Source organism: Dipodomys merriami, unplaced genomic scaffold (genome assembly GCF_024711535.1).
Source record: "Dipodomys merriami isolate MVZ:Mamm:240054 unplaced genomic scaffold, mDipMer1.0.p SCAF_13, whole genome shotgun sequence".
In the NCBI taxonomy this organism is placed as follows: Eukaryota; Metazoa; Chordata; class Mammalia; order Rodentia; family Heteromyidae; genus Dipodomys; species Dipodomys merriami.
In genome coordinates, this window is record NW_027202604.1 from 5,294,737 (window position 1) to 5,320,249 (window position 25,513).

Consider the following 25,513-nt stretch of genomic DNA (forward strand, 5'->3'; position numbering starts at 1 on the left):
TCTGCACCTGTGCCCAAGCCCGGGCATTTTCCAGACAGGCTGGGCATTCCAGAGACAATCTTGGAATTCTAGAGATTCCTCTGTTGGAAGCCAGAGCTGGAAGAAGCTGTCTGGTCCCTGGAAAGATCTGGGAGGAGTGGAAAGGGGACTTCACAGGTTTGTCCTCAGAAGCCTGGGGATCTCTTATGCCTATATTGACACCTAGAGTGACACTGGAGAAAAAGAGGGACCTCAGTGGAGGACCTGGCCTGTCACTGCATCATCCAGTGGTTTGATTACTCACACGTCATGTGCCTAGCATGGGGCTGGATGCTTGAACATGTCAGAGTGAGTCCAGTCTCCAACCTGTGGAATTTCTAGTTGACTCAGGGGGATGAAGAGGGTTATGATTGCAGGGAGGAAACTAGTGTGGCAGAATAGAGTTATCCTGGAAGGCTTCTAAGAGGAGGTGACACTCACTGAGCAAGACTTGAAAAATGCCAGGGAATCAGCCATAGGAGCAACAGGGGAAAAGACTCAGTCTCTAGAGCAAAAAGGCAGGGGTTGGGTTGGAAGCTCCAGCAGCCTTAGAGAGAGGGGAGCAAAGCCAGAAGCCTGGCTCATGTGAGGGGATGAAGGGCTTTTAGATTACAGAGGAGAAAAGACTGTGGAGAAGACAGGAGGTTGGCTGGAGGCTGGGGCAGTGGTTCTCAGCACAGTAGATGCTGGGGTAGAAGGGTAGAGGGTGTACACGGACCCGGGGCATTATTTGCAACCAGAACTAGAACTTACGGGATTGACTATGCAAGGTAAGGAACTATGGACAAACTACTAATTCCTGACATATGAAAGCCTAAGTGGGCACAGGTTCAGCATAGGGTTTTTAGGAAGTGCAGGTTACTTTGCGTTAGTTGTTGTTGTTGTTGTTGTTGTTTTTGTCGGTCATGGTGCCTGAACTCTGGGCCTGGGTGCTGTCCGTCAGCTCTTCAGCTCAACGCTAGCACTCTACCACTTGAGCCACAGCACCATTTCTGGCTTTTTTTCTGCTTATATGGTGCTGAGGAATCGAACCCAGGGCCTCATGCATGCAAGGCAAGCGCTCTACCACTGAGCCACCTTCCCAGCCCCTTTGCATTAGTTTTGTTTTCCCCTTTAAATAATGAGGTAGCAAGTTTCTTGAAATTGGAAGTGGAGTACAGACTCCAAGAAGGAGGGGGGTCCCTAAGCAGGAAATGGGTTAGGATCAGAGGGCAGTTCTTATAGTACAGGGCTCCTTCCATACCTCCTCTCCTAGGCTGTGCACTGATTGATGCCACCCAGATCTGTTCATTGGTTGAGTAGGAACCTAGGGCATTATGAGAAGAAGCATTACAATAGACGACTTATCAAGGATTTTTTCCCATCTTGAAATTTCAGAATTGCAGAAATGTTGCAAAAAATGGTATTAAAAACTCTTGATTTACACTTTAGCCAACTTCCCCAAACTTTTAATCAGATAACCAGATCATAGGACAGGGATCAAATCTGGTAGCTTAGCATGTGTACAACACTACTAACACACCTTTAGACATTACTGACATTTTAATCGCCTTGATAGAGTTCTTTTCCTGGCCAGCTAATGGAGATCCCAAAGATGACACTGGCACAACCCAGCTCCTGGTTCCTTCCCAGTCTGACTCAGTCTTTCCTCATCCTTCAAAACCTTAGTATTTTGGAAGCACTAGGGGTTGAATTCAGAGCCTCATGACTGCTCACCAAGCACACTATCACTTGAGACACATCTCTAGGCCAGTATTGGCACTTTGGAAGGATAGAGACCAGTTACTTAGTCTGGGGTTATCTTGTCTTTTCTTAGAATTACAATCAGGTGAGGCATTTTTAATGGGCTGACCATGGGAACGATGGAGAGGTTTTGCCTGCATTAAAATTGAGATGTCTCTGGGACTGGCTGGTGGGAAGGTGGGAGCCCACCAGAAGCACAGGACAGGGCAAAGTGAGAGGTGTGGAAGGTTGTCATCATCAGAGTTAGGAACGCTTTCCCAGCTTTGCTCACAAGTGAGATTCCCAGGGAAAGTCCATAGAGAGGAGGTAGAGGATTACATGTAGCCAGTGGGTAAGAGAGACCCTAGGTGAACCAGAAGGGAAAAAAGTAGGCATGGATCCAGGCGCTGGTGGCTCATGCCTGTAATCCTAGCTACTCAGGAGTCTGAATCTGAGGATTGAGGTTCAAAGCCAGCCCAGGCAGGAAAGTCCACGAGACTCTTATCTTCAAGTAACTACCAGAAAACTAGAAGTGGAACTGTGGTTCAAAGTGGTAGAGAGCTAGCTTTGAACAAAAGAGCCAGGGATAGTGTATGGATGACAGTGAATGGCCCCAAGATTCAGAAGAATCCAGGCCTTGGTCTTGTGGAAAGGAGAATTTCAGTGGAGCAGTCAAGTGTGAACCCAATTGGAAAGGGCCTAAGGGAAGATAGTCCAGGTTGAGAGCCTTTAGGGAGCAGAGCCTGGGGTCCAGGGGACTGAAAGAAGGCATGGGGTTTAGGGAAGTATGTTGGAAGAGGGGGCAGGAATGATTTGTATGCTGAAGACAAGCTTGTATGGCAACACCTCAGCACAGCATGGGTGGTGCAGAGGCAACATAGATCAGAGCCAGAAGCTGTAGGGTCTTCCTCTGGATGGGCAGTGTATGTCAGGGCTTGGTTGTAGTGTTAGCTATGGATCCAAGAGGGGTGGGAAGAAAGCGTAAGCTGAAAAGTATGGGGGGGGGGGCGTCTGAAGCAATGAGGGGCAGACAAATGTCTCACCAAGTTTTAGCACTGGGGGTTTTGAGTGGAGTCAGTGATATCCAGAAGAAAGTATATTTCAAAGAGACATAAAAAGGCCATGTCCTTGAGGATGAAGGGTTGAGATGAGGAGAGCAGGTGATTGGTAGTGCACAGGGTAAGCTGAGGAGATTGGGGAGGGGGAAAGAAGTCCACTGTGATTAAAAGAAGAGGGGGATCAGACCAGCTTACAGAGTTGCTCTTTATATTCTTATTATAAAGCTGATATACAGAGGGGTTACAGTTACATAAGTCAGATAATGAGTACATGACTACATTTCTTTTTTCTTTTCTTTGTCACTTGTGGGGCTTGAATTCAGGGCCTAGGTGGTGTCCTGAGCTTTTTCACTCAAGGCTAGTGCTCTATCACTTTGAGCCACAATGCCATTTGTGGTTTTCTGGTAGTTAGTTGGATATAAGAGTTTCATGGACTTCCCTGCGCAGGCTGGCTTTGAACCGCTATCCTTAGATATCAACCTCCTGGGTTAGCGAGGATTACATGCATGAGCCACTGGCACCTGGCTATGAGCACATTTCTTTGTGGGCAAGGTAATGCCTTCCCTTGTTTTGACTTCTTTCCAGTTCTGCCTCTCAAGGTCATGTGTGCTAGTGTTAGGGGAAATGAGAACTGTCATGGAGGGGCAGCAGAGGGATGAGCTCCGGCTCTCCCTTCATCAAGTGCCAGGGAGTGGGGCAGGTTCTATGAGAGGCAGAGGAGATGATGGCCCTGTTTGCATGTGCAAGTTCTCAAGGATTCTGTGAAGGATACTGAAGGAGATAGGAGTTGTGCAGGGAGCCTGACTGGAAGGTTCATCTCATTCTCTAGTAGGGAAAGGACCCCATGGAATGTTCACAAGATCTGTTCTACTGAGGTTAGTAGGAATGTTGCTAGGAGCAACCACTCTTTCCAGGCATGTGCACTCCAGAATTCCACCCAGGAATGGCTTGACTATGACTTGCCACGTATCCACATCAGAGCACCTGCTATGTGAACATACACACCACACATAGCATGCGCAGGCTGGTGGCTCACAACTTCCACCAACTCACGACTTGTTGCCACCTATGTGCATCCATCCATATGCTTTGCCTAGATATGCTTCATCCAGGAAGCCTCCTTTGATTCCTCACATCAAAAGCAATTACTAGAGGATCTCCTACTGCCCCTGCTTGGAATTTTGTGGTTGTCTGGTTCCTACCTCCCTCCTCAACAGCCTGCAATTTTTGTGGATGGTCCTGATGTCCTGCTACCCAACACCCCCCAGGCAGGGCCTGACTTCCTGATAGACAGCTTTGGGGTCTCCTGCAATTCCCTCACCATCCACTAGATGTCACACAGTGCCCATGGCTGGGCCCATTGATTTGTGACTTCAGGGTACCTTGGGGTCTCTTTTCCACTAGCAGTAAGAAGCCTTTTGGGATGGTCCTTACTCTAGTCTTTAGAACAGAAAATCAGTCCATATAGGGAGAGGACATGACTGAGGCTGTACCAGTTAAGAATCTGGGCTCCTAGTGGGTCAGACTGTTTCCACCGTGTGGTGTGGGCTGCCCCACCCACCCTGCCATTGTAGACACAGGCTTCCTTCCAGCCTTAGCTGGGGGCTTGGCTGACTGGAGACCCCTGGAAAGCTGAGGAGTGCTTGTACTTCCTGCCTCAGTTGGTGGCCTCATGCTGGCTGAAGATTTGTTTGACTCAATCTTTAGCTCTACATTGGCTCCAGCCTGGGCTCTGTGCCCAAGTATCTCCTCAGGGAAATGGAGGCAGAGGGGCTCCACACTACCAAGGATATAATCATCCCACCCAGTGTATGATCACCACCATAGCTGCTTCTGTCTTAGTACCACTTGCTAGTTTATAAAGCCCATTCATTACATCCAAGGTCCCCAGCCCTAGGAACTGACCACAGACATAGAGAGCAAAGAGTCTTGGCTAAGGTTCTCAAACAGAGCCAGAGGTAGATAGGGCAAGCCCAGTCACTGGTCTCTCTGAGTACTTTCTGGATCCTTTCTAGATAAGCACCCCTCTCCCCCTACACTGCTGTGAAAAATATGCATGAGTCCCAAGAAAGAAGACAGGGAGACAGAGCTGGGGATCCTAGGTTCTTCTCAGGTTGACTCAAGGGCCAATTTGTTCTTTCAGGGATTAGGTGAGGAGAAAAGATGGGATCCATTAACCTCTATGAGCCCCCAAAGCAAAAGAAGATTCCAGAAAGGAGAAGAGCAGAGCTGAACCTGTTCTCAAACTATGTAGCCTCGACCTGCTCATTCCCTCTCTCTTTATCACCCCCATGTTTCCTGACTCTTGCCTCAGAGCTCCAAACCTCAGGAGTTTCTAGAATCCTGGGAGCTCTAATTTTAATTCAGGGTTGAAATCTTAGTGCTCAGAGTCTCAGATTCTATAAGTAGGTCTGGAGTAGAGTGAGGGGATCCATTTGGGGGTCAGGAGCATGAGTTGCTCTGAGACAGCCTGCCCCTCACTACTTGTCCCTCAGTCCTGTCTTCCACCTGGCCCTCATCCATGGCTCCTTGCTCTGCTCCCCAGCAGAGTGCAGGGCAGAGGGAGTAAAGTATGGCAGAACTATGGTTGGAGGGCTCATGGGCTCTGGGAACAGCCCACTGCTGACCAACATGTTGCGCTCTGGGCCTCTATCTCTGAAGGACTGGAGGCCTGAGGGAACTGGAGCAATAGAGGCTTCCACTGGGTACAAGGTATCCCCTATCTTAAAGCACGGCCAAGTGAGTTGAGATGTGGTCAGGAAGATATGGGGACAGGCTGTGGGACTTGGACACCAGAGGAGATAGGTACTGGTAGAAGACCCTGTCTATTAATCTCTTGTCAGTCCCAGATCTGTGAAGTATGGCCAGATCTCAAGCTCCTGCCCAAGACATGGGGTTTCTTGGACTGGAAATTGACCCTCCTTAAGACTAACCCTGTCAGGAAAGTCAGGGAACTCAGCCAAGGTTCCAGGGGCTAGATCATCCTAGTACAGGGGGGCCTGGGTCCAAGGCTAGTTTGAGGGGAGTCTAAGTGGGCCATCCCCTACCATACACACACACATACACACACATACATACACATACACAGACACACACACACACACACACACACACACACACATCCAGTCTAGCCATGTATGGACCTCTTTTTGCTTATTTATTTATTTTATTGTCAGCCTGAGGCTTGAACTCTGGTGTGTGTGTGTGTGTGTGTGTGTGTGTGTGTGTGTGTGTGTGTGTGTGTGTGTATGTGTGTGTGTGTCACAGCTCTTTACCACCAGATCCATATACCTCCACTGCTGGCTTTTTGATGGTTAATTGGAGAGAAGAGTCTCTCTCTCTCTCTTTCCCTAATCCCCCCTCCCCCCACTCATCTTTCTCCCTTTGTGTGGGTACTGGGGCTTTAACTCAAGGTGTGCTCTATCATTTGAGCCACAGCTCCCCATGTGACTTTCTGATAGTTAATTGGAGATAAGAGTCTCTCAGATTTGTCTGTCTGAGCTGGCCTTGAATAGTTAGGATTATAGGCATAGAGCTGCCGCACCCTACTTTAACCTCTGACTTCTGATCCTTGTCAATTTGCCAGAAGCCTAGAGCTGCATTTGTGAACATCTCTCTATGCAAACTGTCCACACCTCAAGTGGGAGATCTTCCCAGTAAGGAACTGGCCAGCCTGTCACAAGATGGAGCAGCTGAGGTGGTGGGAGAAACTGCAGGTAGATGGTGGAGGCAACTAGACTCCTCCTCTCCTCCTCCCGGCCTTCCCGCCCAGGACTGGGTGGAGCTGCTGCTTTATAAGTGGCTGGCCTGGTGGCAACAGAGCAAACAACAGCAAGCAGCCAGACCAGAGGAAGGAGGGCAGCTCGGATTCCCAGCATGGCCCTGCCGGCTTGGGCCATCTGCTGCCTCCTGGGGGGCCTCCTGCTGTGTGTGGGGAGTACCAGCCCTGGCGTGCCCCGCTTAAGGCTCTCCTACCGAGGTATTGGCCAGTGCATGTCTGTGGGAACCCTGGCTCTAGGATATCTCTTAGCTAGTCCTGAGCAGTCTGTCCAGCCAGCAGGAGGGGGTGGAGCCAGATTCTGCACCACCCTCGGGAAAGGCTTCCTTGGCCAGGTCCAGGATGGGTGCTGAGGATGGCTGAGTACTGGGGAGGGAGATTGGTCCTTGGAGCTATGCCCGGGGTGGAGGCAGGAGACAGATGCACAGGGTGAGCCTGAGGTGGGGAGGTGGGACTGCTGAAAAAGAAGAGACAGAGACCTTAATCATGAGGCACAGAGATGGGGAAAGAACAGAAAGAACTGGTCTGTGTATTGGTGATGGCTGGGGGAGAGGGCAATAGTCTGATCCTCTGGGTGGGAGGTTGAGGGAGGGAAAGACCTCTCACCTCTTGTAGCCCATTTCCCAAGTTGACTTTATGATTCCCTATCCATTCTAGAGCCCCAGGAGGTTTCAGTTTCCTTTCTACCATCCTGATGAAGGGAGTGGGGGGGTTCTCTATCCTAACCCAGCTGTGTTTGCCTGCTCTGTGGACCCTGGGAAAGAAGGAGGAATCTCTGAGACACAGATCCACTGTGGAGAATATGAAGGGGGGACATTGCTTCATTCGGAGAGTCTAAGGGAAAGGGATTCTGGGATCTGTGGTTTTGAGGGGAGGTCAGAAAATCCCCTATAGGAAAGTTCTCTGGAGGACGTCCAAGAAGAGGCTGTTAATGGGATTGTTGAGGAAGAGTTGGGGCTGGACTGCAGTGCTCCTGTAGGGAATGGCATAGGGTACTTTGGGCCTTCCTCAGGATGGGGCACACTCCCTCTCACCAAACCCTCCTGCCAGTCCCTTGCGGGCCTAATCACCTCCATCTCCCCAGTTAAGCACCAAGGACTCATGAGAGCCCCTCTACCCATCTCTGGTGCCTGGATAGGAAGTGTCGACAAGGAAGAAAATCCTCTTTGGCTACAAATCTGAGCTGGAGCTGGAGCTCCCCATGGCCACACCAGACCTGGCCTGTGCCTGGGCCCTTGCCAGATGTTGCCTCCACTGAAGATCCTCTCCCCGCCTGTCCACCTCTCCAATACTCAGACTCCCCCCACCCCCAGCTCTCCAAGCACTTTGTCAGGCTTGCTGCTCTAATTTCTGCCGGTGGGACCATCTTCCCTGGGAATAAGGCAGGGTATAGATGTGGTAGTTGGAGAATGTCAGCAGAAAGAGCAAGGGGCTAAAGAACAGAGGAGTTGGGACTAGGGACATGGTTCAGCAACAGCCTGGTTGTCAAGCATGCAGGAGGCTCTGGGTTGGAGCTCTAGCACATCTGTTCCTCAGAAAGAAAGAAAGAAAGAAAGAAAGAAAGAAAGAAAGAAAGAAAGAAAGAAAGAAAGAAAGAAAGAAAGAAAGAAAGAAAGAAAGAAAGAAAGAAAGAAAGAAAGGAAAAAGAAAGAAAAAGAAAGGAAGGAAGAAAGGAAGGAAGAAAAAGAAAGGAAAGAGAAAGAAAGGAAGAAAAAGAAAGGAAAGAGAAAGAAAGAAAAAAGAAAGAAAGGAAAGAAGAAAGAAAGAGAAAGAAAGAGAGAAAAGGAAAGAAAGAAAGAAAGGAAAGAGAAAGAAAGAAAGGAAGGAAGAAAGAAGAAAGAAAGGAAAGAAGAAAGAAAAAGAGAAAGAAAGAGAAAAGGAAAGAAAGAAGAAGAAGAAAGGAAGGAAGGAAAGAAGGAAGATAGGAAGGAAGGAAAGAAGAAAGAAAGGAAGGAAGAAAGAAGAAAGAAAAAGAAAGAAAGAAAGACAAAAAAAAAAAAGAAAGAAAGGCACTGAAAGCAGACTCCAGTGTAAGCTGGGCCAAGCAGATGCTCAAAGCCCTCCAGGTCCACTTGTCCCCAGGAGCTGTGTCCCCAAACCCTTCCAGCAGTCCTGTAAATGCAAATGTTTCCAGATGGTTGTGGTGGGGGAGAGAGGTAAACACACAGCTGGGACCCACCAACTCTACTCCTTGGCTGGGGAAGTAAGCTGAGCAGCAGATCCTAACCCATCTCTCTGTTCCCTTCTAGACCTCTTGTCTGCCAACCGCTCTGCCATCTTCCTGGGTCCACGGGGATCCCTGGACCTTCAAACCATGTACCTGGATGAGTACCGGGACCGCCTTTTTCTGGGGGGTCGAGATGCCCTCTATTCTCTTAGGCTGGACCAGGCATGGCCAGACCCCCGAGAGGTGAGCTTGACGGGTGGGGGGAAATCTGAGCACCTCCAGATGGGAAGTCATATGGGGAAATTGAGGATGTGAGGCAAAGAGCTCACCAGGCTGTGTTTCAGGTCCTGTGGCCGCCACTGCCAGGACAAAGAGAAGAATGTGTTCGAAAGGGACGAGACCTGTTGGTGGGTGCTGTTAAAAAGAACTGTTCCTCCAAGTCAGTGACCCCAGAAGACCCTGGTCCCCCAGGATAACCTGAAATTATGCTCCCAGATACCTCTGCACAGGGAGGGGGAGGCATTTGCAAGAGAGCCTGGGATTTTGGAGGCCTTGGAAAAATGTCACCCCATTCATTTCCCCAGAGCTGACCAGACAGACAAGGCGGAGTTCAAAGAGATGGCAAGCTTCCCCCTCACTCCTCAGCTTTCTTCTCTCTCCCCACTAGACCGAGTGTGCCAACTTCGTGCGGGTGCTGCAGCCCTACAACCGAACTCACCTGCTGGTGTGTGGCACTGGTGCCTTCCATCCTCTCTGTGCCCTCATCACAGTGGGGCATCGTGGGGAGGTGAGCCTGGGCCAGCCCCTACACAGATTGTCAGGCAGTGACATTTCCTCACTCCTGCTGGCTGAACATTTCCTTTGAGCCTGGGTAGAGATGGGGGGCAGGGGTTTGAAAGGCGCCTTTGTGCCAGGGTGCTGACCCCATTAGAGAGGTTCTGAATGAGGGCGCCTTCTGCCTCCCCCCAACTGTCTAGTCACACGCAAGGGCAGGACTGCTGCCCAGCAGGGTGGGGGTAGTGCCTCTTTCCTAGGTGATGTCTTTGCCCTGTGTCCTTTTGTAGCATGTGCTCCACCTGGAGCCCCGCAGTGTGGAAAGTGGTCGTGGGAGGTGCCCACACGAGCCCAGCCGTTCCTTTGCCAGCACCTTTGTAGGTGGGTGATCTCAGGCCAGGATGGGGACAGGGAAGGCAGGAGTTGGCTTATAGCACTGGGAAAGGAGGGACTGGGCTGCTTAACCTGGTCCTTCTCCCCTGACTGCCCCCTCAACCTCATGACCCTCCAGGAGGGGAACTATACACGGGCCTTTCTGCTGACTTCCTGGGGCGCGAGGCCATGATCTTCCGAAGTGGGGGCCCCCGGCCAGCCCTGCGCTCTAACTCTGACCAGAGCCTCCTGCATGGTGAGGTTTGTGGCAGAGGGTAGGTTTGGAGGGAAAGACTGGCTGGGACCTGCCATTGACCTGGCAGGAGAGGGTATGCTGAAGCGGAGAGAAGAGGCTGTTGTACTCCCCAGGACTCCAGTCTCCAGCAGGAGTACCTCCTTGCCCCCCATAGCTTTCCCTTCTCTTTAGAATCAGTTTTACTAGGCTTCCCTGTGAACCCCAGCATCATTCTGTCACCCTCCCAGACCCCCGATTTGTGATGGCAGCAAGGATCTCTGACAACTCTGACCAAGATGATGACAAAGTATACTTCTTTTTCTCCGAGACTGTCCCATCGCCTGATGGTGCTCCAGGGCACGTCACCGTCAGCCGTGTGGGCCGAGTCTGTGTGGTAAGAGCTATGAAGAGGCTGAGTGCTGGTAGCGTACACACGTAATCCTAGCTACCCAAGAGGCTGATATTTGAGGATCACACTTAGAAGCCAACTCAAATAGGAAAGTCTGTGAAACTCTTATCTTCAGTGACTCACCCAAAACCCAGAAGTAAAGCTGTGGCTCAAGTGGTAGAGTTCTAGCCTTGAACAAAGAAAACTAAGGGATAGCACACTGAACCTTGAGTTCAGGACCCGCCCCCACCCCGGCCATGCACGCATGCATGCGTGCACACAGAGTGCTGTGATGGTGATGGTGTTTCACTCTATCCTTTCCCTAGACCTCCTCCTGGCAGTAGGAAAACTGAGGTGAGAATGCAGAGCTAATATCCAGACCTTTCCTCCAAGGGCAAGGGTAGAGGAACAGGAGGTACAGCCCATTTCCCGAGGCCCTAGACTGACTGTGGTTCCCAACCCCCAGAATGATGCTGGTGGCCAGCGAGTGCTGGTGAATAAATGGAGCACCTTCCTCAAGGCCAGGCTGGTCTGCTCTGTCCCCGGCCCTGGTGGTGCTGAGACCCACTTTGACCAGTTGGGTAAGGGCCATGGCCCTGGCAGGCCTGAGTGCTGGGAGTGGGGAGGACTCAGTGCTGGTGAATGAGTAGCCCTTTCCTATGTTCCAGAGGATGTGTTTCTGCTGTGGCCCAAGGCAGGGAAGAACCTCGAGGTGTATGCACTGTTCAGGACTGTAAGGTAGGTGCACTAGTCTTCCTGCATCCCTGGCCTCGTTGTGGAGACTGGTTCTCTGTTTTTCCCCAGATTCAATGGCTGTATTTGCCATCTCCCTGTCTTGCTGTGTTTGTGGGGAGGAGGGATGGGGGGGGGGGTTTCTGAGGCTTCAGCACAGGGCCTGGGCACTGTCCCTGAACAGGCTAGCACTCTACCACTTGAGCCATAGCTCCACTTCCAGCCTTTTGGGTGGTTAATTGGAGATAAGAGTCTCATGGACTTCCTGCCCAGGCTGGCTTTGAACTGCGATTGTCAGATCTCAGCTTCCTGAGTAGCTAGGATTATAGGCACGAGCCACTGGAGCCTGGCTTCCTCTCTTGACTTTTGCCTCAGTATCCTTGCTATCTAGTCTCTTCTTGCGGCAGGCACTGTCACCCTCTGCCTTGACCCTGTGGAGCCAGCCTTCTCCCTTCCTCCCTAAGGACGGGCACCCTGGCCTGACTATCCTGTACCCTCTTCAGTGCTGTGTTCCAGGGGTTTGCTGTCTGTGTGTACCATTTGGCAGACATTTGGGAAGTCTTCAATGGACCCTTTGCCCACCAAGATGGTCCTCAGCACCAGTGGAGAGCGTACGGGGGCAAGGTGCCCTTCCCCCGACCTGGCGTGGTGAGTGTCTGGGGGAGCCAGGCAAGAGAGCCAAGCAGATACCAGGAGAGACTTCTTGGAAAGATGCACATGCAGCCCTTAGCAATGTGGGAAATGCAGCCCAGAGGGCCGGGGTGGGTTGTGGTGAGACAAGAGGCTCCCCTATGTGGCCCAGCCTCCTGGTGGGGCTGGAAACAGGCCTGAGATTTCAGGGGCCCCCTTTACTGTTGCCTGCAGTGCCCCAGCAAGATGACTGCGCGGCCTGGGCGGCCCTCTGGCAGCACCAAGGACTACCCGGATGAGGTGCTACAGTTTGCCCGAGCCCACCCACTCATGTTCCAGCCTGTGAGGCCTCGGCATGGCCGCCCTGTCCTGGTCAAGACCCATTTGACCCAGCAGCTGCGTCAGATTGTGGTGGACCGTGTGGAGGCTGAGGATGGGACTTATGATGTCATTTTCCTGGGGACAGGTAGGAGGGCAGCAGGGGAGTGTGTCAGGCTGGGAAAGTGGAGGGGGGGGGACCCAGGTTGCCCCTTCCTCTTCTTCTCACTCCTACTCCATCGCTTCAGATTCAGGGTCTGTGCTCAAAGTCCTGGCCCTCCAGGCAGGGGACTCTGCTGAGCCCGAGGAGGTGGTCCTGGAGGAGCTCCAGGTCTTCAAGGTGAGCAGGGGTTCTCAGAGGACCCCCACCTCTGACATTGGGGCTGGTGACAGAAGCAAGAGCAAGCCCAGGGCAGGACACACATGACCACAGTGGACTTGCAGCAGGCACTGTTACCCTCGGCAGGTGACTTGGAGCTGCAGTCTGTGGACTCAAAGTGTTCAGGGCTCCCCAGGGTGAACAGCTAAAGTGGTCATCAGGGTGGCCTTGATCAGGTCCTGCTGGCTCGAGTCTCAGTGCTGAGGTGGTTGGAATTCCAAGCTTCTGAGGGTTCTTTGAGCCCCCGTATAGATTCAGGCAAAGATTGTCTGTGTTTGGAGACTATTGTACCCCTTGGACATGATATGGGGGCGGGTGATTAGGACAACTGCTTCATTGCTGGGGGACTGGCTGTGGGAGGGAACATTGGAAGTCTGTGCATTTAGCCAAGTTTCCTGCTTGGAAGCTGGTTTGGGGAAGAGGACATCTGGGAAAGACTGTCGAGCCTTTGTTACCAGGTGGTGCACAGACCAGGGCTTGGGATACACAGAGGCGGCTCACACCCAGGGCTTGAAAGAGGCTGAGGATAGTGATGGGGGAGGCTCTTGTTTCACCCACCGGTGCTGAGACCATACTCCTTCTCCAGGTGCCAACACCCATCACCAAGATGGAGATCTCTGTCAAAAGGGTAAGAGCAACTACCTATTCCCTTGCACCCACCTCCTCTCCACCCCCCCCTCGCAGCCTCCTTGAGTTTCCTAGAGAGCAGGCCAAATGGGTCCTGAAATCAAGGCCAAGTCCAGATGAGAGCTGAGCTTCACATGGGTGAAAACAGAAGGTAATGGAAGGGAGGCATTAAGAAATTGAGGCTGTGTTCAGACAAGCATTGATCCTCAAAGTCCATTTCCTGAGAGGCAAAATGTAGAGCTGGTGGTGTTGGTGGCTTATGCCCATAATCCTAACTACTCAGGAAGCTGATTTTCGAGGATCATGATTTGAAGCTATGTCTGGCAGAAAAGTCCAAGAGACTCTTGTCTGCAATTAACCAGCAAAAATCCAGAAGTGGAGCTGTGGCTCAAGCAGTAGACTGCCAACCTTGAAGATGCTAAGGGAGGGCAGGAGGCTCCAACTTCAAATCCTAGGACCAGCACATACACAAAAATGTGGTTGGAAACAGAGTTCTGGTTTTAAATGAACAAGAGAGCTGCTTCCTAGAGGCCTCCTATGTGTTCTTTTGCAAACTTTAAATACTTTAACTGTCTCAACTTATGTTTGAGTAAATCCTGACTTTTGTATGAGGAATGTCTAAGTCAAGGATCAGCCAAAGATCATTGAGATAAAGGGCAGGGCTGGAGGCATGGCTCAAGTGGTAGAGCACCAAACATGAACAAAGCAAGTTATGTGAGCATGAGGTCCTGAGTTCAAACTCTGGTATAGGCATAAGAAGGGAAATTGAGTGAGAGAGAGAGAGAGAGAGAGAGAGAGAGAGAGAGAGAGAGAGAGAGAGACAGACAGACAGACAGACAGACAGACAGACAGACAGACAGACAGACAGACAGACAGAGAAGACAGAGAGACAGAGAGAGACAGAGAGAGAGGCTGCTACCAGAGGTGTCCTGGAAGCCCTTAGGGAAAAGACTCCATTGTATTCCCTCTACATCCCAGCACAGGATCTGGTACATAACAGGTAGGCAATCAGTATTTTTGTTTTTGTGAATGAATCTGAGATCCTAGAAGACCTCCTTTATAGAACAGGAGTTTCAGGAAACTCCAGGAGGTTAAGAGCCTGGCTGCTCCTTGGTGAAGCCCAGGCCTATCATGGTTCTACCTGTGTCCCTCTCCAGCAAATGCTATACGTGGGCTCTCGGCTGGGCGTGGCCCGCCTTCGACTGCACCAGTGCGAGACTTATGGCAGTGCCTGTGCGGAGTGCTGTCTGGCCCGGGACCCATATTGTGCTTGGGATGGTGCCTCTTGTACCCGCTACCGACCTGGTCTAGGCAAGCGTCGCTTCCGCCGGCAGGACATCCGGCATGGCAACCCTGCCCTCCAGTGTCTCGGTCAGAGCCAGGATGGTGAGTGTTGGGGGCTGTCCCCTTACTTTCCTCGTGGCATGCTCTCCATCCCTGTCAAGTATGGCCTGTTTGGTCCTGTTTCTAATCTAAAGTCCTGGCTCTGAGTTTCCCTGTCTGTGCAGCAGTAGCCAGTGGTGGGGAGTAGAGTCTGTGGGCATAGAGATACTCAGGTCCTTGTTACACTGGTGGTCTGTGGGAATTAGTTGGTGACCCCTGAGCTTCCTGGGCCACATAGTTCCCATCCTGAGATAATCTGACCTTTTCTGCAGAGACTTCAGGACTAGTGACCACCAGGATCTATGGCACAGAGCACAATAGCACCTTCCTGGAGTGCCTGCCCAAGTCTCCCCAGGCTGCTGTGCGCTGGTTCTTGCAGCGGCCAGAGGATGAGAGTCCTGACCAAGTGAGTAAAGTCCCTGTGAAGACCCTGCTTGTGGGCCCATCACCTTCCCTAAACCCCAAGCTCTGGGCACTGGAAGGGGCCAGCTGAGATCAATCTGAGGAAAGTGTATATTAGGCCTTAACACTGCCTAGGAATAGCTGCCCCATTTCTGTCTCTGGAAACACCAAGCCCAGATGTGCCTGGAGCTCCCCTAGTCTGTGATGGGAGTAGCAGAGACAGAAGAGAAGGAATGAGTGGAGTCTGGGATAGCCATCCAGTTTCCCATGCTTACACGTGTGGGTCAGCTTGGAGGGGGTGTTCTTTCTCAGGGTTCCTTGGTCCTCCTCTGCCTTAGGCGTGGGTCTCTGACCACTCACCACTAGACTCCTTCTACCCCTAATTTCTGATCTCACACGTCTTCCTTGGAGACCAGTTATTTGCCCAGGCTCTCTCCTCCCCCACTCATAAAGCTCTGTTGATCCTCAAGATGGCTTCAGTGTGGGGCCTAAGGCAGGGCGTGGGCTAGGCAGGGTAAAAAACTATTCTTCTACCAGGGAGAGGAAGGCGGGGACTGCTGACAGGAGGGGCTCTCCCTCTAGCCTGGGAACTAGTGGAGGCCAGCCTTGAGCCAGCTGTTGGGCTGGGCACTGAGGAGGCCCCCTGGGTAGGGGAGTAACAAGATGAAGTTACACAACACCAACCACCCAAGCAGTTCATCCGCAGTACAGACTAAATACACATACTAACGCCCAGTCAGGGCTCAGGGAGACTGGTATGGATTAAAGTTTCCCTCTTGCCTCCTATACTTTGCCCATCTTAGGCTGGAGTTATTGGCCTCTCCTCATACACTATTGGGGGGAGTAAACACAGCACATTGAGACACAGTGTGCTGATGCGTGTGTACATGTGTGTACGTGTGTGTGTGTGTGTGTGTGTGTGTGTGTGTGTGTGTGTGTGTGTGTATCAGTAAAGGAGGATATTTTTCTTCAGCCCAAAGTGAAAGACTAGATACCTGCATAGGTCTTTTGCTCTCTTTGGAATCCTAGGGCTCTGAATAGGGGAGAAATCAGTCATTCAAATATTTGAGAAGCCTCTTTTGCTGGTGCTGGTGGCTCATTCCTGTAATCACAACTACTCAGGAAGCTGAGATCTGAGGATCAAAATTCAAATTCAATCCACATAGATAAACCTGGAAGAGACTCATCTTCAATTAACTACCAAAAAGCCAGAAGAGCTGTGGCTCCAAGTGGTAGAGCACCAGTCTTGAGTAAAAAAGCCAATGGAGGGCTGGGAATGTGGCTTAGTGGTAGATTGTTTGCCTAGCATGCATGAAGCTCTGGGTTCAATTTCTTAGTACCACATAAACAGAAAAAGATAGAAGTGGCACTGTGGCTCAAGTGATAAGAGTGCTAGCCTTGAGCACAGTGATAGTGCTCAAGGATAGTGCCTAGGCCCTGCATTCAGGACTGGCAAAAAAAAAAAAAAAGCCAATGGACTGGTGTGTGCATGTGTGTGTGCACACATGTGCGCACATGCATGCGCATGCACACACACATATAGCCTCTTTTGCATGCTGTGAGAAGGTGAGGTCTGTCTATGATTACATCACAATTCCAAGCCCCTGGGCCCCTCCTGGGACAGCAAGAATGGGCAAGGGGATGCTACCCAAGGATGGCAAACTTGGAAAAGCAAGGGGAGAGGGCAGCAAGAAGCTGAGGGCAGATGTCCTGCCCTATGCCTTGCTTATGCCCCCTATACCTTCCTACCCACTTGGCAGGTGAAGACAGATGAACGCATCCTACAAACAGAGCAGGGGCTGCTGTTCCGTAGGCTCAGCCGCTTTGATGCAGGTACCTATACCTGCACGACGCTAGAACATGGCTTCTCTCAGACTGTGGTGCGTCTGACTCTGGAGGTGATTGTGGCTACACAACTGGACAGCTTGTTCCCTCAAGAGCCAAGGCCAGAGGTGCCCTCTGCCTGGGGAGGCTTTGTCTCTGTCCCACCTAAGGCTTGGTATAAGGACATCCTACAGATTATTGGCTTTGCCAACCTGCCCCGAGTGGACGAGTACTGTGAGCGTGTGTGGTGCAGGGGCATTGGGGAGCGCTCAGGCTCCTTCCGGGTCCGGGGAAAGCAAGCCAAAGGCAAGAGCTGGGCAGGGCTGGAGCTGGGTAAAAAGATGAAGAGCCGGGTGCAGGCTGAGCGCAATCGGACACCTCGGGAGGTGGAGGCCACATAGGGAGGGCTGTGAAGGGGGTGGTCAGACTAGACTGAGGGTAGGGGGAGCTCAGCAGCAGCCCCCAGCATCTCCCACCCACTCAGAGCAGAGGGGATCAGGATGCTTGATTGCCTCTGAGAGTAGTTTCTGCCACCCACAGGCAAGACTGGGGAAGGGGCCTTGTGCCAAGACCCTCTGCCTGCCCTCTCTATGCTCTCAGTCCCAGCCCAGAGCTGGCATCCATCAGCCATTGGCAGCCCCACAGGCCCTGCTATTTTTTTTCAGGGATGGTCTGACTTCCGGAGCACATTTCCGGTTGTGCCCAGAGGCAAGAGGATTGGGTGGTTCTTTCCCAGGCTGCAGAACAATGGCTACTCTGAGTGACCCTTAGAGTGGGTGTGTGGGTGACTCTAACAGAGGTATCTGAGTAGGGAGGGGGGTGCTCACTCAGCCAGAGGAGGGTGCAAGTTGCCTCTTAAGTTGTACCTGTGAAGGAGAGCCCCTCTTCATATCCTGATATCTAGTAGGTTCCCTGTCATGGCCCATTACTTCTTCTGCATCTCAGAATTACAGACTTGTGGATTTCTGGGACCTGGCAGTAGTCTGGGCCTCAGGTCCTTGATAAATGAGAGAGTAATCTCACAGTCTGCTATCCTTTCCTCAGGCCTTGAACTGTCTGGCCAGGTTTACTGGGACACCTACCTCCAGAGATCTGTGCTGAGAGGGAGAGAGGTAGGAGCTAGAGGAATGTCAGTCTTCATCTTTATAAACTAGAGATGGGGAGATGAAAGCTAGAGACATAGCAGGAACTAGCTGCCTTTCCCAGAGCAGACACATCTGACCCTAGGAGGGTAGGAATGTGGAAGCTCTGAAGGCTACAGCCAGGGATTTTTCCCAGGGCTGCAAAAAATTGAAAGCCTATTTAGGTGGAAACAGGAGGATCTATAGACCCAGGAACAGGTGTCTTCAAGAACTTAGGATGAAATCAATTGGTTCAGGAGCCTCTGGAAGGTCAGATGTTTTCGAACTGGAATCTACATTTTCTGATTAATAGAGTTAGACAAGAATGGTTCCTTTATAATAAGGCGTATGTTTCTCCCTCTCCACTTCCTCCTCTTCCTTTCTCCCTCCCCCCACCTCTCTTTTTCCTGGGGATGAACTCAGGGTCTCTCACGCATGCTAGGCAAGTGCTCTATCACTGAGCTACATTCCCCAGCTTCTTCCTCTTCCTCCTCTCCTCTTCCTCTTCTGTCTCCTCTTCTTCCTCCTCTTCCTCCTTCCTTTTCTTTTATAGGAAAAATGTAGAGTAAAAAAAAAAAACTATTACAAACCATAAAGCCTGATGATTCTTGGGGTGAGGCTGGGTGACATATTTTGCCTGGGCCATAGGGGAGGTGTTAGTTTTCCGAGCAGGTAGCACAGAGGGGGAGGATGACAACTAAATGAAAAGTTGTTCCTAGCCTGTACTTGAACAAGTTAGTGACGCACAGAACTGACAAGAGGGAGACAAAAACAAGTTTGAAATTCTAGCCTCTAAAAACAAACAAAAATCCAAGAGGAAGAAAGAGAGAAAATAAAAGAAGTAGCAAGTCATGGTCTCTTGTCTTACTTGAAACCTAAACCTAGAGGCTTTGTTGTTGCTTAAAAAATTTTTTTTTGTCAGTCATGGGGCTTGAACTCAAGGCCTGGGAGGCACTGACCCTGAGCTTTTGTGCTCAAGGCTTGTGTTCTACCACTTTGAGCCACAGCTCGACTTCCAGTTTTCTGGTCATTAATTGGGAATAAAAGTCTCATGGACTTTTCTGCCTGGGCTGGCTTTGAACCTCAATCCTCAGATCTCAGCCTTCTAAGTAGCTAGGATGACAGACTTGAGCCACCACATTTAAGGCTTTGGGTTTTATGTCCTCAGCCCTAACCATTTGAGAACCTGAATCTGAACGCATACCCTCCTCCCTCTCTTGATTTTATGGCAACAGAAGTTCTGAGGTCAACCTAACAACATCCTGGGAAACTTTCCTGCCTAGGGTAGGGTCTGCTGGAATACTAGCAGGTAAAAGTAGAGAAGAGGAAGAAGTGTGGGAGCTGGAAGGAAGAAAGGAAAGGAAGGCCCAGAAGACAGGGAAGTAAAGAGAGTGCCAGCCTTCAGGAAAGTATAACAGAGCTGTAGCTAAGTTCTCCCTAGAAAGCCAGAAAAAGGCAATTCAGCCCTCAGTGGGTGTGGATGGAGCAGAGGCTTGGTAAGCCCCAAGAATCATCTGGGGAAGTGGTCCTGAAAAATGGAGAGAGAAGGAACATATGGTCCTGAATGCACACCTACTCCTGGAAAAGCACGGACAGCTTCTACCAACTGCCACCCACTCTATGGTACTATGTGTTTTTAACTTCAATTCCTGGAAATGCTCTCTGTGTGTGAATTCCATTTTGTGTTTGTATTTTGAGATGGGTCCTGTGGTTTCTCTGTCTTTAGAATATACTTCTTGAAATTGCTATTGACATTCTAATTGTCAGGATTGCCCCTGAGCTCATGAAGAAAGTAGAGACGACAAAGGGATGAAATTAATATTTATATCACAATTATATGATTATTGTATCTGTGTGTTTTTGTATTAAATTGACTGATGCTGTGTCTGGAAAAGTAGAGCTTTCTCCATCTGTTCTGAGAGAGAAGGTCAGAAGGTCACTATGGGAGGTATTTTCTAACAGGGGAGGGAGATGGGTAACAGGGGAAGGAAGGAGTCAAGGGCTTTGTCCTTAGAGCTGAGATTGCTCATTAAATTAGGAAAATCCTTCCTTGAGGGCTGATAAAACTGACCTTAGATCTTCAGGAGGATCTTGAGCCAGGAAAAAAAAAAAAGCTGGCCAATGGCACCCAGGCACGTAGGCAGCTCTGTTCCTTTTTCACAACACTTAACATTTGTCAACAGCAACACTTAGCCTGGTACCTCCTTCACCCCAACCCACATACCAATGTATATTAAGGCTACCCAGCTCATGCCAGGGCTAGGCTATGGGGGCTGGAACTTTTGGGGAGGATAAGAATCTGAGCTACTGGGCAGCATGCACAGAAGGCCCTCTGACCATGGCACCCTCTACTCCAGTGGCCTCATGCCCACTGGCCAAAGAGCAGATGCCAGGCTGGATGTGTAGCTCAAAGTGACAGAGCTTCAGCCAAACAAGCCAAAAGAGCAGACTCCATTGGTGCTGGAAGAAGATGGAAAACAAACCACAGGAGAGAGAGACATCAGCCCATTTCTCTAAGAAGGCAGCCCTGGACCTCCTGCTTGGATGGACACCTCCATCTAGCTGTAGTCTAGGAGTCTTAACTGAACAGGTCAAGCTATTATTCAGGCCCAGAAGCCACATCTATCCTTTTATTCCTTTCCCTGATCACAAATAGCCAGGCCTGACGGAGTCAAAAGCCCTAATCCCTAATCATCACCACCCATCAAGAGCCATCATTTTACCCACTTTCAGTAGTTTGACAGGCTATATTAATGTGGTCCCCAACGCTCCCTTCTCTGCTCAAACATCGTTCCCCTGTGGCAGCCTAATGTCCCAGCTCACTACTGTCATTGCTGCAATGCTCCCCAGACCTCCTTGGCCATGTTGCCCTCCTCCTCACCTCTTGAGCCTTATTTCCTTCCTTCCATAGTGTCTCCCTCTCTCTGTCTTCCTCTTGCAGCGTTTTTTTCTCTAAATTTCCTACTTCCTCTGTTCTCTGGACCTCTGTTTATGATTTGCCAAATAGGTTTAGAGTTAGAAAGGGGCTTAGACAAAGAAAGGAGTCAAGTATTTCCAAAATGCTGTCCTTTGAAATGGTAATCCTAGGAGCTCTTCCATGATCTTATGGTCTCTATGGTTAGATTCCAGAATTTCTGTGACCTTGCCTTTCACCTCTGCCTGCTTCCCTGCCCCATGAAAAGCCTGATTAGTCTTGTGGGTGGTAGTCTGTCTCTCACTAATCTACCTTTCTCCTATGTGCTCTATAATTCTCTAAAATGTCTGGCCTGTATTCTTTTACTTTCCACAGAGCAGCTAACATCTCATGCTTCTAATATTCTGAAGAATACCCATTGGTAAAGTGCTGTTAATAGATTCATTCCTTTCCTAAATACATGAGACTAATTTGTTAATTTCTGTCTCCCAAACTTCTAAGTTTACCAGAGGCCCTGACCTCCTAGGTGCCAGTCACATTTTGCTTTCCAATGGCCTTCAAAGTAGGCCCTGCTACCCCAGGGACATGGCTGCCAAACCACTAGTTTACTAGCCCTTGGGCCAAGACTCTATCCTGCTTCTGGCTCCCATCCTAGCCACACTCAGTCTGCCTTCTTAGCCTTTGTCTGGCTCTTCCTGTATCTGGCATAGTTCTTGGTGGGGGGTCTAGGATTCACCCCAAGTCTGTGGTTGTCCTACAGTCCAACAGAGTAATTGTTCAGGAAGGATGGGGTAGAATAAGAATAAGAAAGGAGAACAATCTTTTTAAAAAACCTATATCAAATGGCGTCTGTGCTTCTATTTCATGTTAAACATGGGTCACGTCCTAGACTTTGATAAGAGGCGTAGGCACATCACAGCCGTCAGGAGACTGGCTTGTCTCCTTTAGGCAGTCCTCTCTGTAGGCTGGTTGGGACCCTTGCTGCAACTCCAGCCAGTGGGCTCCGGAGAACCAGCTCAAAAACAGGCCTCTCTGGCCAGACACATTTTAGGATTTGGAGAGTTGCTCAAAATAGTCCAGTTTCTATCTAAGTTAAGGACCCACCCTTGAGCTCCACTCAAGTCTGCAGAGAATTTCCAGAAGGAGAAAGTTTAGCACACACTAAGGATAAATCTCTAGGGTTGTCTAAGACTACAAACTTGGCAAAAATGGAGTGGGCAGGGCTACATTTGGACACGGTATCTGATAAAGAACTTGGGGCTGCTGGGCCCCACCCTGGCTCCTCCTCTTCCGGACCCACCCACCCCTTTGGTGTAGGGGAGGTAAAGCAAGGCTGTGATGGCCCTGTGCCCACTTCCCAACCCCCAGCCAACCTTTCCTATGCTGGGTGCCTCTCTTAGAGGCTTCATCCTAATGAAACCTTTTCACTTTCCCTGCTGGAGTTTCATTAAGGAAAGGTCTAGTTCCTCAATGTGGCCTTAAAAAAAATCATTCTCTGAGACAGGAACTATGGTGAAGCCTCCAGGGAGACCTTTCCAGGCTCTCCTGCCAGGCTTCCAGCAACCAGCTTGCATTCAAGGACTTGTCAATGCAGAGACTCAAGTGACCAGTCTTGACCTTATTCTTCTATGGACGAAGACATTCAGCCCATACCGTAATCTATCCACAGGTATCTCTTGCATATCCCACTGGGTAGAGGGATGCCAGGGCTGCAGACAGCTGTATTTGACAGGGTTACAAAGAGAGGCCTGGGAAGAGTCCAAGTGTCTGATATCAAACGCAGGGGACTGGAACAGGGATTCGTGAAGCCTGTTGGAAGGACAAGATGGGCTGTGCTGTCAGAGATAAAGGTATAGAAAGAAGAGTGACAAACAGCTTGCCTTGTAGGCATGATCTCATTCCTCACTCCACACTCCCTCCACCGCCTCAGCTGATAAGAATCTGGCACTGTTTCCTGTAGTCCAAGGGTCTCAGACAATGGTGTGAACGGCTGGCCCTACTGGAAAGGACATTGTTCAGAGAAGAAAAAAAAAAACACCCCAGCACAAAGTCAGGGCAGGATCTGTCTAAATGTAAGTGCCTGTTTACAAAGCTACAATTTCCAAGGAGTAGAAGACAATGGGGGATTGTTTCAGCAATGCTGGTGCCCCCTTCCAGTATGCTCCTGTAGGATGGAGATGGCTTTGATGGTTCAGACAAGTCTCAGATATTCTGCGAGGGATGAACACTGATGGCGTGGATCCCTTCCTGTTTATCCAGGGTGTATGAAGAGGCAGGATCAAGGAAGACAAGGGGAAGGGGCTCCTGGGCCTCATCCCTTCCATCCGGTCCTTGTGCTAGCTGCATTCTCAGAGAGGGAGTATACTAAGGGAGAAGTAAGAGCAAGGGTGTTTAAGTGTGTATATGTGAGTGAGGTGTGTGTGTGTGGAGAGAGAGAAAAGAGAGTGAGAGAGGGTAAGAGAGAGAGAGAGGGAGGGAGAGAGAGAGAGGGAGGGAAAAAGGAGAGAGAGAGAGAGAGAGAGAGAGAGAGAGAGAGAGAGAGAGAGAGAGAGAGAGAGAGAGAGAGAGAGAGAGAGGAACTCTTCAGTTTATGGCTTACACTTGCCACTTTGATTTTTGGGAAAAACAAAAACAAAAAATTAAGGCTTATCTTTTTCCCCTGGTACTGGGGCTTGAACTCAGGGCCTTGAACTCAAGGCCTCATGCTCTCAATTATCTTTTTCACTTAAAGCCAGTGAAAGCCACTTAAAGCTATATTGGATATAAGAGTCTGGATAATTGGATATGAGAACCTCAGATTTGTTTGCCCAGGCTGGCTTCAAATGTCAAACCTAAGATCTCAAACTCCTGAGTAGCAAGGATTACAAGCATGAGCCACTGGCACTGACTCTTTTGGAACCAGGGCACCTTCTCACACCAGGGAGCGCTTGACTAACCTCTAGCCAGTCTGGGAGCACTCAAGGAGCTGGCACTCCCTGGAAACTCTGGCTCTGGGATCAGAAACAGTAGATGTACTGTTTTTTTTTTCCCGTATCAGTTTCCTATTCTGTCTGCAGAGGCTAGAATCTTTGCATCAAAGACCCTGATGTCAGTGAGTGTGCATCTCTGTGTGTATCTGTATGTGTGCATGTATGGGTGTATATGATAGGAAGGCAGTGCAGAAAAGGAACAGAACTATATCACACATTCTTTTTGAGACTGAAATTCACAATTTTTGATGGATGGGAGAAAGGTGGCTGGGTTAGTCGGGTCACTTTGGGCCTGGAGCAGTTGACTGTAAGGGCAGTCTTGTTTGAAGATTTGACATGTGGTAGAAATGTCATAAGTACCTTTTATACTCATCTCTAAACCTAACAGAAACATAGCACATCAATAAACTCAAATGTTTAGACAGAATACGTGAGGAGCAATAAATGTTATGCAATACTGAAACAGGAGTTCGCTTTGTATTGACCACTCTCACCTTTCAGGTCCAAGGTTTATAATTGTCAACGTGCTAACAGCGTCCTCTGGTGTTTGGTAGCAGAACAACAGAATTCTGAATAGAGGGATGGACACACACGCGCGCACACACACACACACACACACACACACACACACACACACACACCAATCCCGCGCGCGCGGGATACACCCACAATTGTAGGACTGAAGAATGACAGGGGCTATACAAGCAGAGGTCACAGAAAGTGAGAAGGGATATGGCCAAATGGTAGAACACCAACTGAGCAAGCAAGCTGAGCAAAGAAGCCTAGCAAGTTCAAACCCCTGAGTTTAGGTCCTAGTATCAACAGACAAAATGAAACAAACAGCCCCAAAAAGTTTAAGAAATTTTCAAGTCTACAAGAATGGAATTAGCTGGGTTTCCGGTGGCTCATACCTGTAATCTTAGCTACTCAGGAGGCTGAGATCTGAAAATCAAAGTTCAAAGCCAGCTTGAGAAGGAAAGTTTATATTCTTATCTCCAATTAACCATCAAAATAAGCAGCACTTACATAATCATAATAATGTAACTAATAGCTAATAAAGAATTGTAATACATCTATTTAAGATAAGGAGTGTAGAAGGAGGAAGCTTTTATTTTTTACTGGTTGATAAATTCATTTTTATTAGCTTTAAGTAGTTGTATGAAGGAGTTACCATGCAACAAAGCAGTTTATGAATACAGTGCACCTTGATCAGTGTCACCCCTTTGAACATTCTCTCCTGTCCTTCTCAATCCCGCTCACTCCTTCCCTCAATTTTCTTACTTTCATAGAATATACATTGAATATTTTATGACTACATTCTCCCTCATCTTCTCTTCATTTGTTTACCCTTGATCTCATCCCCCACTTTTTCATATCCATTTTTCTGGTGTTTGTTTTGTTGGACTATGAGTTAGTCTTTCTAAGGAATTACACTGTTTGAGTTCCTCCCTGAATCTACTATATTTTGGTTTATATATATATATATATATATATATATATATATATATATATATATATTTTTTTTTTTTTTGGTCCAGTTGTGGGGCCTGAACTCTGGGCCTGGGCGCTGTCCCTTAGCCCTTCAGTTCAAGGCTAGCACTCTACCACTTGAGCCACACGCCACTTCCGGCTTTTTTTTTTCTTCTGCTTATGTGGTGCTGAGGAATAGAACCCAGGGCCTCATGCATGCAAGGCAAGCACT

General features: G+C 49.6%; 1 protein-coding gene across 1 annotated transcript; it reads left to right on the forward strand.

Moving 5' to 3' along the window:
* Window positions 1-6,635: 6,635 nt before the first annotated feature.
* Sema3g (semaphorin 3G) lies at window positions 6,636-19,822 on the forward strand. The gene is made up of 16 exons (XM_070018597.1): window positions 6,636-6,777; window positions 8,826-8,986; window positions 9,088-9,150; window positions 9,411-9,530; window positions 9,808-9,898; window positions 10,029-10,145; window positions 10,373-10,518; window positions 10,979-11,093; window positions 11,181-11,250; window positions 11,748-11,892; window positions 12,109-12,340; window positions 12,441-12,532; window positions 13,158-13,199; window positions 14,356-14,584; window positions 14,854-14,987; window positions 16,744-19,822. The coding sequence occupies exons 1-16, from the start codon at window positions 6,675-6,677 to the stop codon at window positions 17,206-17,208; spliced, it is 2,325 nt and encodes a 774-aa protein (XP_069874698.1). The 5' UTR covers window positions 6,636-6,674; the 3' UTR covers window positions 17,209-19,822.
* Window positions 19,823-25,513: the final 5,691 nt, after the last annotated feature.

Excerpts from the sequence above, each read along its gene's own strand:
- Sema3g (XM_070018597.1), top strand. The coding sequence starts at position 6,675 with ATGGCCCTGCCGGCTTGGGCCATCTGCTGCCTCCTGGGGGGCCTCCTG. Across the intron at positions 9,531-9,807 it reads CAGTGGGGCATCGTGGGGAG|CATGTGCTCCACCTGGAGCC; the intron begins GTGAGCCTGGGC and ends GTCCTTTTGTAG. Across the intron at positions 13,200-14,355 it reads TGGAGATCTCTGTCAAAAGG|CAAATGCTATACGTGGGCTC; the intron begins GTAAGAGCAACT and ends GTCCCTCTCCAG.